Source organism: Oryctolagus cuniculus, chromosome 2 (assembly GCF_964237555.1).
Source record: "Oryctolagus cuniculus chromosome 2, mOryCun1.1, whole genome shotgun sequence".
Classification (NCBI taxonomy): Eukaryota; Metazoa; Chordata; class Mammalia; order Lagomorpha; family Leporidae; genus Oryctolagus; species Oryctolagus cuniculus.
In genome coordinates, this window is record NC_091433.1 from 106,472,517 (window position 1) to 106,487,658 (window position 15,142).

At 46.5% G+C, this 15,142-nt stretch overlaps 1 protein-coding gene across 1 annotated transcript in view; it reads right to left on the reverse strand.

The window, feature by feature from the left end:
• IL1RL2 (interleukin 1 receptor like 2) overlaps positions 1-8,257 on the reverse strand; it is a 42,734-nt gene extending 34,477 nt beyond the window's left edge. Inside the window, 4 exon segments of the mRNA XM_051835094.2 lie at positions 4,035-4,230; positions 6,483-6,717; positions 7,781-7,850; positions 8,096-8,257. Coding sequence (XP_051691054.2) covers positions 4,035-4,230; positions 6,483-6,717; positions 7,781-7,850; positions 8,096-8,149 — 555 coding nt within the window. The 5' untranslated portion in view covers positions 8,150-8,257.
• Between the last annotated feature and the right edge of the window lie 6,885 nt (positions 8,258-15,142).

Genomic DNA, 15,142 nt, shown 5'->3' on the forward strand with positions numbered 1-15,142 from the left:
TGACTTGTCTGCCTCTGGTAAGTTGTCAGTTGTCTGCAAATAAGGAGTTTCCTTTGTCACGGTCTCCCCAGGGTCTGGCATAGCACCAGGCAGAAAACACACTCCAGTGCTGGAATAATTCAGCCCAACCCTCCCGTTTTCCAGATTAAAGCAATGAAGTCCAAAGAGTGACCCAAGCTGCGTCACAGTGCATAGGACCATTTCTGAATGATCTTTCCTTCTTATCCTGCTCACCTCCTAGCCTCATTCTACTTTCTGAAGCCCAGGGATTGTTTTTAAAATAAAAGTATCTGAGCCCCAGCTCACTTCATGGAGGATGATGCTAAGGATCTACTTTTTAAACATGTAGCACTTGATACCTGTTTGGGATTGTTATTCACAGCACTACATCTTCAGGTTCTATAGAAATACAAATTTATATTGGAAAATAATAAATGAATAAAATACTTCCTAATGAGCACCTGATTCTTCAAGTCTGATCATACTGGAATAGAATAGATTTTGTCCTCAGACCAGCAATCTGATGGCCCAGCAAGCTTCCTGAAATCATGTAAACTTACCCTTAACTTTTACCAGTGAAAAAACATACTTAACACAGCAACAATTTGACACCAAGTTAGCAGCTGAGTTGATCCGAAGACCTCCCTTCCTACAAACGTCAAGTGCTGCTTCAATACCCCTAAGCACAACAGGGCCAGATCAGGAGGAAAGAGCTGATGGAAATGTCTTGCTGCCACGACCACCAAGAGTCTTGGGACAGTTGTGGCATTGCAGGTAAAACCTCCACCTGTGATACCTGCATCCCATATGGGTGCCAGTTTGTATCCCAGATGCACCACTTCTGATCCAGCTCCCTGTTAATGGCCTGGAAAAGCAGGGGAACATGCATGGCCCAAGTCCTTGGGCCTCTGCAACCCACATGGGAGAAGCTTCTGGCTTCAGCCTGGACCAGCCCTGGTCATTGTGGACATGTAGGAAGTGAACCAGTGGATGGAAGATCTCTCTCCCTCCACTTCTCCCTCCTCCTCCCCTTTCCCCTCTCCTTCCCTCTGTAACTCCTTCAAATAAATAAATAAATAAATAAATCTCTAAAAAGAGTCTTAATGCTGGTGCCAAGAGGTGATGCTTCCAAGGCTGCAAGCTGGAAGCCTTAGAGAGGAACAGGTGACACCATAGGCTGAGACTCCAAAGCCAGATTTGAAGAACAGCTGATGCTAAAGTCAACGCCAACTGCGAATGTGTAAACTGTGGCACAGCACTCAAGACCCTCTAACGGGAGCAGAAATATTTCCAGTAATTAAATTGTAGGCAGAGTCAGTGCTAATTAGAGGAAAATGAGAAGACATGCAGTGTTTATCGCACGTCCTGATGCACAGCCAGTGTTACATGAATACTTGTCTGGGTAATATTTTTCATTGGCTCAATAATTGATGTTTTTAAAAAATGTGCCCCTCTTCCAGGCCAGCTCTCTGCTGTGGCCAGGGAGTGCAGTGGAGGATGGCCCAAGTCCTTGGGCCCTGCACCCCATGGGAGACCAGGATAAGTACCTGGCTCCTGCCATCGGATCAGCGCGGTACGCCGGCCACAGCGCACCGGCCACGGCGGCCATTGGAGGGTGAACCAATGGCAAAGGAAGACCTTTCCCTCTCTCTCTCTCACTGTCCACTATGCCTGTCAAAAAAATAAAATAAAATAAAATAAAATAAAATAAAATAAAGCATATTGGGTGAGAGAGGGACCTTGGAGGCCATTCATCTACTCGTTACACATAGTTTTGCTTTCCATGGCTTCAGTTAACCATGGTCTGAAATATTAAATGGAAAATCCAGAAATAAACTATCCATAAGTTTTCAATTATGTGCTGTTCATAGCTGGATGACATCTCATGCTGTCTTTCTCCATTCAGCCCAGGACATGAATCATCCCTTTGTCTACCACAACCACTCTGTATATGTGACCCACCCACCAGTCACTCCATAGCCATCTCGGTTGTCAGAAACAAAATGCCTCACAAAGCCTCATGCATAAGTGACTAAAAGATATGTGCTAGAATGTCCATACCAGCTTTATTTCTCATATTCAAAAGTTGCAAACAACTCAAAAGACTGGTATCAAGAATGCAATACTACACAATAATGGAACAGATGAACTTGAACTCCAAGCCACAGCATGGCGATTCTTACAGGTTTACTATTGAGCCAAAGAAGTAAGACACAAAACACTATATGAAATATATTTCAAATAAAGTTCAATAACTGACAAATCTAACCAATGATACTGAAAGCCAGGAGAGCAGTAATCTTGGAGACTAGTGAGACATAATTTTATGCAAAATGGCAGAGATGAGCCTTCCAAGGTGCTAGTAATATTGTATTGGTGAGAAAGAGTAATGCAAAAAGTGTCTTCATTGGGCTAGCACTGTGGCGTGGTGGGTTAACACCCTGGACTGAAGCACTGGCATCCCATATGGGCACCAGTTCAAGACCTGGCTGCTCCACTTCCAATCCAGCCCTCTGCTATGGCCTGGGAAAGCAGTAGAAGATGGCCCAAGTCCTTGGGCCCCTGCACCCACGTGGGAGATGTGGAAGAAGCTCCTGGCTCCTGGCTTCAGATCTGTGCTGCTCCAGCCATTGCAGCCAATTGGGGGGTGAACCAGTGGATGGAAGACCTCTCTCTCTCTCTGCCTCTCCTCTCTCTGTGTAACTCTGTATTTCAAATAAATAAATAAATCTTTAAAAAAAAGTGTCTTCACTTTCTGATAAATCAGCAAGCTCAACCACTTATCATTCATGCATTTCTTAATAATTCAAATTTTGAAGTCCACACATAGTTTTCCATCACACACATTTCCATTAATGCCTTTGAAGACCTCTTGTATGCATTGGTTCCAAAATTCTTTTTATTTTAAAGACGTATTTATCTGAAAGAGTAAGAGAAAGAGAAAGAGAGAGAGAAATTGGTCTTCCCTCTGCCAATTCACTTCCCAAATGTCAGCAATGGCCAGGGCTAGCCAGGCCAAAGCTAGGTGACCAGAGCTCCGCACGGGTCTCTTATATAAGTGGCAGGGGCCCACGAACTTGGGCTACCCTCCACTTCCTTCCCAGGCACATTAACAGGGAGCTGGATTGGAAGCAGCATAGCCAGGACTCTGGTGCTCCAATATAGGAAGCTGGTATTGCAGGTATCAGCTTAGCTCACTGCATCTCAGTGCTGGCCCTAAGCTTCCAAAATGTTTGACATCAAAATAATCTTATCTTGTAAGTACCTCATATATTATATTTAAATGAAAAGATTTTTTAAGTTCATGCCAAACATTGGTACCAAGGATATATAAAGGTGTAAAATCTCCCATAAGTCAGCAAGAATATAACAAGAATAATTTTTTTTTAAATGGCAAGTCCTCGGGCCCCTGCACTCCCATGGGAAGACCCAGAGGAAGCTCCTGGCTCCTGGCTTTGGATCAGCACAGCTCCGGACATTGCGGCCAATGAACCAGTGAATAGAAGACCTCTCTCTCTCTCTCTCTGCCTCTCCTCTCTGTGTGTAACTCTGACTTCCAAATAAATAAATTAATCTTAGAAAAAATAAAAAAAAAGAGTAGGATGGGTATTTTATTGACTTGTGTAGCATTGTGCAAGATAGTGCTTATACAATGAACTCATAATGGCAGTCAGGAGTTGGGGAAGGTGTGTTGGACCCAGAGAAATAGGAAACAGGAGTCAGGAAAAGGTTTGCCAGGGGTCATTATATCATTTGTGATAATTGAACCACATGTATAGAGAAACCATTCAAGCAATGTTAGAGGAAAAAGAATACCCAAGGACAGCCTGAAAAATAAGGATAATTGATGGAATGGAGGATTGAAGTAATAAAATATCACAAAGCTATAAAAACCGTAAGTTTAACAAACAATTAGGGTAACATTACCAATCAGGCCTACGTTAGACACAAATCTCTTTACCAAACCTGTCTTAAAAGATCTGCAATAGCCTGGAAAAAATAAGAAAACTATGTCAATAGGAATTTTTTTTTACCTTATACCACTTTATTGAATCCAAAACACAACTCTTCGGAAAGTGCAAGTGACACATCAGACTGTCATCCTGTCCAACATGTAATATTTGTTTGTACTCGTCTGACAAAGTAGATACACTCGTTCCGGAATTGTCACACCAAGATCTTTTAGCAACAGTCAGGTTTATGTGTATTCTGTAACAGTGGTCTGTCTCCCTATAAGGAAATAGCAGATTGAAACCATGTCAATTCAAGCAATCGTAAAATCAAATGATTCAGCATATTTTCAAAATCTCTCCAAATCATTTTCAAGACCCATGGCCAATGTGCTGCAGAAAAAAAAAAAAAAAAACCATAAAATAAGCATTCCACAAATCATTCACTATAAAAGGGCAAGTGAAATTCACCCAGGAGAGAAACCCGACAATACCTTGACAAGTGAGAGGAAGGAGCATCACGCACTTGGGTCAAATGGCTAGCAGGTGCCTTTGAGAACTCTGAAGAGGACACAAAGCACTTAGCTAGCATTCCAGTCCAAAAGACACAGCTTAAAACTAACTGTGAAAAAGGGCCTTCGTTGTGGCACAGAGGGTTAAGCTGCTATTTGGGATGATGGTGTCCCACGATGGAGTGCCACTTCCGATCCCAGCTATTCTGCTTCTGATCAGCTTCCTACTAATGTACCTCAGAAAGCAGAAGATGGTCCAAGTGCTTGGGCCCTGCTACGCTCATGTGAGACCCAGATGGAGTTCCAGGGCTGGTCCAGCCCTGGCCATTAGGGCCATTTGGGAGGTGAACCAGTGAATGGAAGATTCTCTTTCTCTCTCTCTCTTTCTCTTTTTTTTGTTTTTTACAGGCAGAGTGGACAGGGAGAGAGAGAGAGAGAGAGGAAGGTCTTCCTTTTCCATTGGTTCACCCTCCAATGGCCACCGCGGCCGGCACACCGTGCTGATCCGAAGGCAGGAGCCAGGTACTTCTCCTGGTCTCCCATGGGGTGCAGGGCCCAAGCACTTGGGCCATCCTCCACTGCACTCCCTGGCCACAGCAGAGAGCTGGCCTGGAAGAGGGGCAACCAGGACAGAATCCGGCGCCCCGACCGGGACTAGAACCTGGTGTGCCGGCGCCGCAAGGCGGAGGATTAGCCTAGTGAGCCACGGCGCCGGCCGAAGATTCTCTTTCTTTCTCTCTCTCTCTCTGTAACTCTACCTTTCAAATAAATGAAGTAAATTTTAAAATAAAATAAAAATGAAACTAGATAAATGGCACATAGAGTTCTATATACTGTTCTTTTTACAACATAAAAGAAAAATACATAAAGTTTGCTAAATACATCGTGCATCTGGATGTCAAAAATCTAGGAAAATTCATGGTTACTTTCTTCTATAACAGGCAGTATCTTCATCTAATTGGTAATAAAGATGATTTTTCTCCATTCTGCAGCTCCCAGATTTAAATATTTTAAGCGCAGCTCTGACACTCAGAAGAATGTACGTGATGAATGATTGTCAACCCCAGTTCATAATCCACAGCTTAACCTGAAGCAGGAGAACAGAGCTCCACAAGCCCTCCACAGTTGATCTATTTGAGCTAAGACCAGCAAACAGAGGTTAACGGCCACTTCCTCCAGTGACCCACACGGTGGGTAATTTTTCAGAGTTGCCTTTCACTTGGAAAGGGGCTGGCAGTATTAACTTTGCACGGGGGTTCAGTTAATTTCCATCTGAACCCTACTCACCAGTATGATCTCTGTTTTCCAGATAAGGAGCCAAGACTTAGACAAATCGAATAATTTGCTAAGGTCTTGCAAGATAGTAAGACAAAGTCATGAAAGTGTGGCTTCATACCAAATTTGGCCCACAGATGGGTCCTACCTATTCAGGGCCCACAAGCGTACAAATTGAAAACTCTCTCTCTCTCTCCCTCCTTCTCCCTCTCTCTCTCTCCCTCCCTCTCTCTCTCTCTCTCACACACACACACACACATTTCCAGACTCCCCTGCCGCCCCCAGAAGTATACCTTAGCAAAAGGACTTGAAGGACGCTCACTAATACCTGGATGCACCACTGGTCACAAAACTTCTGCCACCCCAAGGAAGATGGCAGCAGTAATGTTGGAATACACACACTCCGTGAGCTGCTCTGGCCCGAGGCATCATTTCGATAGGAAATGATGCACTTTCGGTTTCGAAATCCATTAACAAATCTGTTCTGTTTTAAAATGTGTTCACTAGCCGTTGTCTCAGAACTAATGTACTATATAAAATCATTCTCTTCTTTGAGGTCTCTATATTTAATAAGAACTTTCCTAAAATAATCTATGTATAAAAAAGAATTGTGTGTGTGTACATATACATATTATGTATATATATATAATATACATATTATGTATATATATATACACACGAGTTACCCATTTGAGCTATATATTGCACTATATGTGAGTTGCTTTATTTTAATTGAAGAACTTACTCTATGACACATTTGTAGATGCCTGAGTCCTCCCATGCCAAGGGGAGAAACAGAATCCAGGTGTGGTCCTGGTGAATTCGAGAATGTACATTTTGGGACACAGGGATTTTCCTAGAATTTTTATACCACAGCACATTTACTTTCCCAAATGTTATGGGAGGGAAAGTGCAATTAAAAGCAAAAGGCTGGCCCACAGAAGGTGTCTCGTTCTGCATACCAATCTCCTTGCACACATCTAGGGACAGGAAGAAAAAAAAAAAAAAAACAGAATAAGCAACCACAAAAGCAAACTCCTGTCATGTTTATCGCTAGTTTTAACAAATGACTCGAATTTTCCAGCCAACTGGAAATGTTATTTGAGAGTTTCTTAAAAGTAGCCTGCTGGTTACAAAACATAATTCTGGCGCTGTGGCATAGCGGGAAAAGCCGCCACCTTCAGTGCTGGCATCCCATATGGGCACCAGTTCAAGTAGAGCAGCTGCTCCACTTCTAATCCAACTCTCTGCTGTGGCCTGGGAAAGCAGTAGAAGATGGCCCAAGTCCTTGGACCCCTGCACCCACGTGGGAGACCCGGAAGAAGCTCCTGGCTCCTGGCTTCGGATCTCTCTCTCTCTCTCTCTCTCTCTCTCTCTCTGCCTCTCCTTCTCTGTGTTACTCTGACTTTCAAATAAATAAATAAATCTTAAAAAAAAAAAAAAAAAAAACACGTATTTCCAAGGTCTTCAGATAGGGCAAAAGTCACTTGGCTTCCTCCTCAACCTGTGCCGTCTGGAAGGATTTCTCCCCTTTCCCGGTCCTCTCGGCCCCTGCGTTCTGTACATCCTGGCTGTTTTCTTTCTACGCTGTCATGCAGTTAACCCACTCTACATGGATACAACGCATCTCACCCCAGAATGGAAGGTTAAAAAAAATCACTTTTAAAGTTGACTTATACCAAGTTACTTCGTTTTTCTCAGAAGAGATGTGTGCTGTGGGTGGTTTGTTTCGACCCTGGGTGATAAAATAAGCCGCAGTGACATGCAAGAGACAATGGCGGACCCATGGGAGCCTTCTAACGTCAGTCTTGACTTGCACATTCGCCTAGGTTCTCCCAGCAAAGTCATCTCAGGGCTGCCCGAGCATTAGGAAGCGAAACCGGCTGCCTTCCCACCGCGCCCATTCCGCCCTGCCAGCCGGGGCCAAGGAACCAGCCGTGCCCAAGGAACCAGCCATGCCCGCATGGCGAGCGAGGTGTCAGGAGCGCGCACGCACGCCCGGCTGGCTAGCCGCCCGGGCCCAGGGAGTTCCCTCCCACTTACCTGCTCCGACAAAAAGTGGAAGCGCGATGGACACCCCGCAGACCAGCAGGCACCGCATCCCCATGCTGGGCTACAAGGAAGAAAAAAAAGAGGCTGCGAGGGGCAGGGGAACAGCGGGGCTGGGCGCGCCCTGGCCCTGGCCCGGGGCGCCCGCTCCTCCCACTTTGGATTCTGAGACCCCCCACCCAGGCCACTGACCTGGGGAGCCCTCCACCTTCAGCCTCACACCCCTCCCAACCTCTCAAGTCTGAGCAGTTTCCTTCCCACGCTTACTCTCCATGCCCTACTTTTAGCACACGGGGAGCTCAGCCCCACCTGCGGATGGTGTCCGCAGGTGGCGGAGGGTAGCTCGTGGCGCCCCGGTGGCATCCCCTCTGCCCACTGGCAGCGAGGCGGCTTGGGTGTCCCGCGCGGCACGGCACGGAGGATCCAGGAGCCCCAGTGGCGGCCCCAGCCCTGCGCGCCCCGGGGTCCCGCCTAGTTCGGTGCGCGCAGCCTCCCTGGGCTGGGATCTGGCGGTGCCTGGCAGACAAAACGGAAACCCCAAACTCAGCTCACCCCTGCAGAGGTCGGCTTGGGTGCGCCTGCACCGGGCAAAGAGCCTCAGGACCGAAGGGAGGAAAATCGAGCACTATGGGGCTGCACGGTAGACGCGCGCTGGCCGCCTCCGCCCAGGGACACAGCCGGCCTCCAGGTCGCCCAGCCGGTCCCGATCTCCTGTCACCTCGATCTCCCACGCCTTTCCTACCTTCAGGACCTCAGCCGCGCTGGGCTCAGCTGCGGACTCCCCAGCGCTGATGTCTGTCTGCCCGCGGCATTGGAGCGCGCAGGTTCACCTGCGGAGTGGAAAACCCTGAGGACCAGAGGCTGCGGCCGGCATCCCCACGCCTGGGTCCCTCCTGGCCAGCATGGGCGGCGCAGACCTTCCCCGTAGGAAGGAGGGTGGCATCTCAGTAGGAAGTGGGCGGAAAGTCTTTTGGCCTGATACTGGGACAGCCAATGAGTTCTTCGTCACCAGGAATGTGTGCCTAAATCTGCTCCACGTTATCCCTGTAAGTGAATTGTTCGTTCTTGCCAGATCCCGTGTGAGAAGTTGCAACATGCCCTGCTTTGGTCCATACTGAAGTTGCTGGAAGTGGAAGCCACCCCAGATGGTTTCTGTGGAATGTTCTTAATCTGCCTCCTGCGTCACACGCCTTAACATCTAATGCAGACAGCAAGGGTTCCTTGCCAATCCTGTGCCTCAAGATGTTCCCGCCTAAAACTTCTCAACAGCACCGTATCAACAGGGACTTGTCACCCTGGCCACTGGAGACACCTCAGACACACACACACACACACACACACACGTATGCACATGCACACACACACACACCAGGGCACTGTGATTTAGGAAGAAATGTAAAGTGTCATTCCTGGGGTTGTGAATGACAGGCAGCTAGATAGACCCAAGTGACCTGAATATAATGTTACCTCTTTACTTGTCAATCGAAAACGCCCACTTGGCCAGGATGCATCTGTGTGTGTCTCATAGGGACCAAGAAGGGGGACATGCTCTGATGACCACATGGATAATAAACTCCACCTAGAGATGACTTAAGATTCCCAGATGGCTTCACCCACGCTAAGGCACAACCCCCTGCCTCATAAAAAATAAAAAAAAAAAAAAAACTCACAACTGGGGAGAGCCCTCATTTTGTCCCCTGACCATAGTTGGGGGTGCTGTTCAGGGTTTTTCCTTTTCCTCCCTATCTCTTAAAGCAACCCGCTCATCCATTTGGGATGGGTATTTCTCCATGTGGCGTGGTTCACCCTCATGTGTGTTGATTGCACATTTTCTTTTTCTTTTTTTTTTAAGATTTATTTATTTATTTATTTGAAAGTCAGAGTTACACAGAGAGAGAAGAGGCAGACAGAGAGAGAGGTCTTCCATCCGATGGTTCACTCCCCAATTGGCTGCAACTGCCGGAGCTGCGCCGACCAGAAGCCAGGAGCTAGGAGCTTCTTCCGGGTCTCTCACGCGGGTGCAGGGGCCCAAGGACTTGAGCCATCTTCCACTGCTTTCCCAGGCCACAGCAGAGAGCTGGATCAGAAGTGGAGCAGCTAGGTCTCGAACCAGCACCCATATAGGATGCCAGTGCTTCAGGCCAGGGCGTTAACCCACTGCACCACAGTGCCGGCCCCAGTGATTGTACGTTTTTCTCTCTCACTGTTAAATAAATCCTGTCCCTACTTGTGTGCTTCTGTTTAGAATTCTGGTCTCTGTGAGGCACAAGATCTTGGAATGAAAATTAAGGTACCACATCATAATCACCATTCCACACATCATTGGCCAACTAAGTGTTCAAGGTAGACTTGGTGGTGTTAGACACAGTGAGACAAAAGCATGCATTGGAGCAGTCATTGTGTTAATAGCAAAGGCTCAGGGCTGGCGCCATGCACAGTAAGTTAATCCTCTGCCTGCGGCGCTGGCATCCTATATGGGTGCTGGTTCAAGTCCCGGTTGCTCCACTTTCGATCCAGCTCTCTGCTATGGCCTGGGAAAGCAGTGGAAGATGGCCCAAGTCCTTGGGCCCCTGCACCCATGTGGGAGACCCGGAGGAGGCTGCTGGTTCCTGGCTTCGGATCTGCATAGCTCTGTCCATTACGGCCATTTGGGGAGTGAACCAGCAGATGGAAGACCTTTCTCTCTGTCTCTCCCTCTCACTGTCTGTAACTCTGCCTCTCAAATAAATAAAATCTTAAAAAAAAAAAAAAAAAAGCAAAGGCTCCTGTGACAGGCTGAAGGCCAGTGGTGTGTGCATTGTTTACACTCTTAAAAAGTATGGAGGATTCCAAGGTGCTTTTGTCTACATAGAGTAGTCTGTCAATATCACTATATCAGAAATAAGAAGGGGTTTTTAAGCATTTATTTCCAGTTCAACTAACAACTGTAAACTCCTTACATGTTAACATAGATATTGGGGCCGGTGCTGTGGTGAGGTGGGTTAAAGCTCTGGCCTGAAACATTCCATATGGGATGTCAAATAAATAAACATAAATCTTTTTTAAAAAAACATAGATATCATACATTTTATAAAAAAATGGCTATGTTCTTTAAAACAGACTCATTAAGGAAAGTGGCCTTATTCTGTCTGGAAATTTCTTTAATGTCTGGCTTCATAGACGATGCACTGGACAGTGGACTCTCAGATCTGCTTTTACTCTCATATCTGCTTTTACCATATAACACATCATGTCATCTCTGCAAAAGTCCACCAGACATGAGTGAAAGAATAAGAGTTCAAAAAGACATAATGGCAAGGACTGGCACTGTGGCGTAGCGGGTAAAGCTGCCACCTGCAGTGCTAGCATTCATATGGGCACCAGTTCGAGTCCCAGCTGCTCCACTTCTGACCCAGCTCTCTGCTATGGCCTAGGAAAGTAGTAGAAGATGACCCAAGTCCTTGGGCCCCTGCACCCATGTGGAAGACCAGGAAGAAGCTCCTGGCTCCTGGTTTCAGATCATCATAGCTCCGGCCATTGCAGCCAACTGGGGAGTGAACCAGCAGATGGAAGACTCTCTCTCTCTCTCTCTCTCTCTCTCTATATATATATATATATATATATATATATATATATCTTTATCCCCCCCCCCCGTGTGTGTGTGTGTATGTGTGTGTAATTCTGATTTTCAAATAGATAAATAAAAAGACAAATGGCAGAGGGTGTTTGTACCGCAATAAGCCACCATTTAGGATAATTAGGACACCCACGTGCTGTGTCAGGGTGCCTGGGTTTCAGTCCTGTTTCTGTCTCTTTTTTTAACAGATGCCTGCTAATGCAAACCATGGGAGGCAACAGATAAATGGTTCAAGTAGTTGGATCTCTGCCACCCGTGTGGATTGAGCTCCTGGTTGCTGGCTTCGGCTTGCCCAACACTGAGCCAGTGCAGGCGTTTGGGGAGGGAACCTGCAGATGGATGCTCTCTGCTTTTCTCTGGCTCTGATTCTCACTCTCTGCCACTTGAACATATATTTTATTTCCAAAGAAGTCTTTTATTTCATAAGTACAGATTTCATAAGTACAACTTAGTGATGCTTCCCACCACACCCGCCCTCCCATCCCACCTCCTCCTCCAATATTTTTAAATGCAAGCAAATTCTTAATATTATTATGAAAGGAGTTCCAATTTCACATATTTCTTCAAAGTCTTTCCCAGAGACTCCTAGGGCTTCCATACTTTGAATACCCATTTCTGAAGCTACAAGTGATCATTATTACTGTTCCCCAACCTCAGGACAAAGTGGGATTCATTTGTACATGCACTCTATTTAGGATTTATGCCCCCATCCCAAACAGAACAAAGACGTTATTTTTAAAAAGTCATCTGATCCACATACAAAACTGTTGTTAGGAGCCATGTAAAAAGTTGCTTCTGAATCTTTTTTATTTATGTTTTTTTTCCATTTTCCCTTCATGAATACTTGTATTTGTGTCCTTTTAAAAAAATATTTATTTGAAAGGCAGAGTTACAGAGAGGCAGAGAGAGAGATGGCGGGGGGGGGGGGGGAGGTCTTATCTGCTGGTTCACTCCCCAATTGGCTGCAATGGCCCGAGCTGTGTCGATCCGAGGCCAGGAGCCAGGAGCTTCTTCTGGGTCTCCCATGTGGGTGTGCAGGAGCCCAAGGACTTGAGTCATCTTCCACTGCTTTCCCAGGCCATAGCAGAGAGCTGGATCAGAAATGAAGCAGCCAGGACTTGAACCGGCTCCCATATGGGATGCTGGCACTGTAGGTGGTGGCTTTACCTGCTACCCCACAGTGCCGGCCCCTTGTGTTCTATCTTGCTTTATAATTTGAGGAGTGCCATGTGGGCCAAATGCAATTGATGCAATTGCCACAAAGCACACCCCATTAGGATGGAACATCATGGTTACCTGGCAGGGCTTGGGTCTCAGGAATATTTCTGAATTACAACTTTCCTAGTGATTCCCTAAATCTGAAAGTAATGCTTCCGGGGATAGTCTGAATGTCAGATACATTTCCTGATACCTGGAGAATGAATCATGTGGCTTTGGAGGCTTGTAAACTTTCAATTAAAACCAATGAGAAAGCCTAGCATTTACTGCAAGTTCCCAATCACCCTGCAAAACCCATAGACACTGATGGCTATGTATACTGGTGAGAAAAGAGGAAGGAAGAAACTCAAACAAGATTTCTTTACAGAGGATTCAAGTAGCCAAGTTCAGGTTTGCTTTATTTGGGTCATGAGAAATGCTACTTTATGCTGAAACTTCCTGGATTCAATCATTTCCTTTTCCCACGCTGCTTTCCACTTTTATCTTTTTGATTTTATTTTATTTAATTTTTTTAAAAGATTTATTTTACTGATTTGAAAGGCACAATAACAGAGGGGAAGGGAGAGAGAGATTGAGAGAGAGAGAGCAAGAGGGAGAGAAGTTTTCCATCTGTTGGTTCACTCCCCAACAGCCTCAACAGTAGGAGTTGGGCCAATCTGAAGCCAGGAGTCAGGAGCTTCTTCCAGGTCTCCCATGTGGTTGCAGGGGCCCAAACACATGGGCTTCCTCCACCACTTTCCCAGGCACATTAGTAAGCAACTGGATCTGGTCCAGAAGTAAAGCAGCCGGGACTCAAACCAGCACCAATATAAGATGCTGGCTTTGCAGGCAGCAGCTTGACCTGCTATGCCATAATGCTGGCCCTCAACTTGTTTATTTTAAGTGCATATTGGGCAATATTATAGTTAAATAATTCTGAACAAGTCCTAAGTCATCTAAGCAAAACCCAACCTCAGAAACAGTAATCTTTAAGCTCCTGTATATATCCCTCCCAATCCCCCAATTCACTATTATTTTTAAAGAAAGATATATGTTAGTTATTTGAAAGGCAGAATGATAGAGGGAGAGAAAGAGAGAGAGATTTTTCCATCTACTGGTTTACTTCTCAAATGGCAGCAGCAGCCAGGGCTGGGCCAGGCTGAAGTCAAGAGCCCAGAACTCCATCCTGGATTGCAAGGGTCCAAATACTTGGGCCATCTTCCGCTGTTTTAGCAGACACATTAGCAGGAAGCGGAATCAGAAGTGAAGCAGCTGGGAGTGGGACCAGTGCTCCCAATGGGATGCCCGTGTCTCAAGAATCAGCTTAACTTGGCTGTGTCACAACGCCAGCCCCAACTCACTGTCTTACACGTGATGCTTATTGCTGTGATGTGAATGTGTGTGTGTTAAGCAACGTAAGGTGTTCTTGTGTAGGTTTTCTTACTCTTTATATAAAATCTTCATGCTTATGTATTGAATACTTTCATAACTTACCTTTTCACAAAAGCATTGCATTTATGAGATTTAAGCATTTTGATAAGTGATGCTCTATAATCCAAGCTCACTGCTATAAGAATGTATCCCAATTTATGTATCCTAATCCAAAATCAGTGCTGTATGAATATATCACAATTTATATGTCCCTTTCCTTTGGACATTTCTTCCTGTTTTTGTTGTGTTTCCAACTTTTTTTTTTTTTTTTTTGACAGGCAGAGTGGACAGTGAGAGAGAGAGACAGAGAGAAAGGTCTTCCTTTGCCGTTGGTTCACCCTCCAATGGCCGCTGCGGCCGGCGCGCTGCGGCCGGCGCACCGCGCTGATCCGATGGCAGGAGCCAGGAGCCAGGTGCTTTTCCTGGTCTCCCATGGGGTGCAGGGCCCAAGCACCTGGGCCATCCTCCACTGCACTCCCTGGCCACAGCAGAGGGCTGGCCTGGAAGAGGGGCAACCGGGACAGAATCCGGCGCCCCGACCGGGACTAGAACCCGGTGTGCCGGCGCCGCTAGGCGGAGGATTAGCCTAGTGAGCCGCGACGCCGGCCTCCAACTTCTTTTTAAAAAAATTATCAGCCTGCACCGTGGCTCAATAGGCTAATCCTCCACCTGCGGCGCCAGCACACCGGGTTCTAATCCCGGTCAGGGCACCAGATTCTGTCCCGGCTGCTCCTCTTCCGGTACAGCTCTCTGCTGTGGCCCAGGAAGGCAGTGGAGGATGGCCCAAGTCCTTGGGCCCTGCGCCCGCTGGGGAGACCAGGAGAAGCACCTGGCTCCTGGCTTTGGATCAGCGCGGTGTGCCGGCCGCAGCGCACTGGCTGCAGCGGCCATTGGAGGGTGAACCAACGGAAGGAAGACCTTTCTCTCTGTCTCTTTCTCTATCACTGTCCACTCTGCCTATCAAAAAAAAAAGAATAAAAAATTATCATTTAGTTGTACTGTTGTGATATTCTTGTAATGTCCTTGTGTGGCTATTTGAGAGAGAGTACAATTGCAAGATCATTGGGTTGATGCGTCTTTAAGCTATATTAGCAAGTCTCTAACTTTTCCAC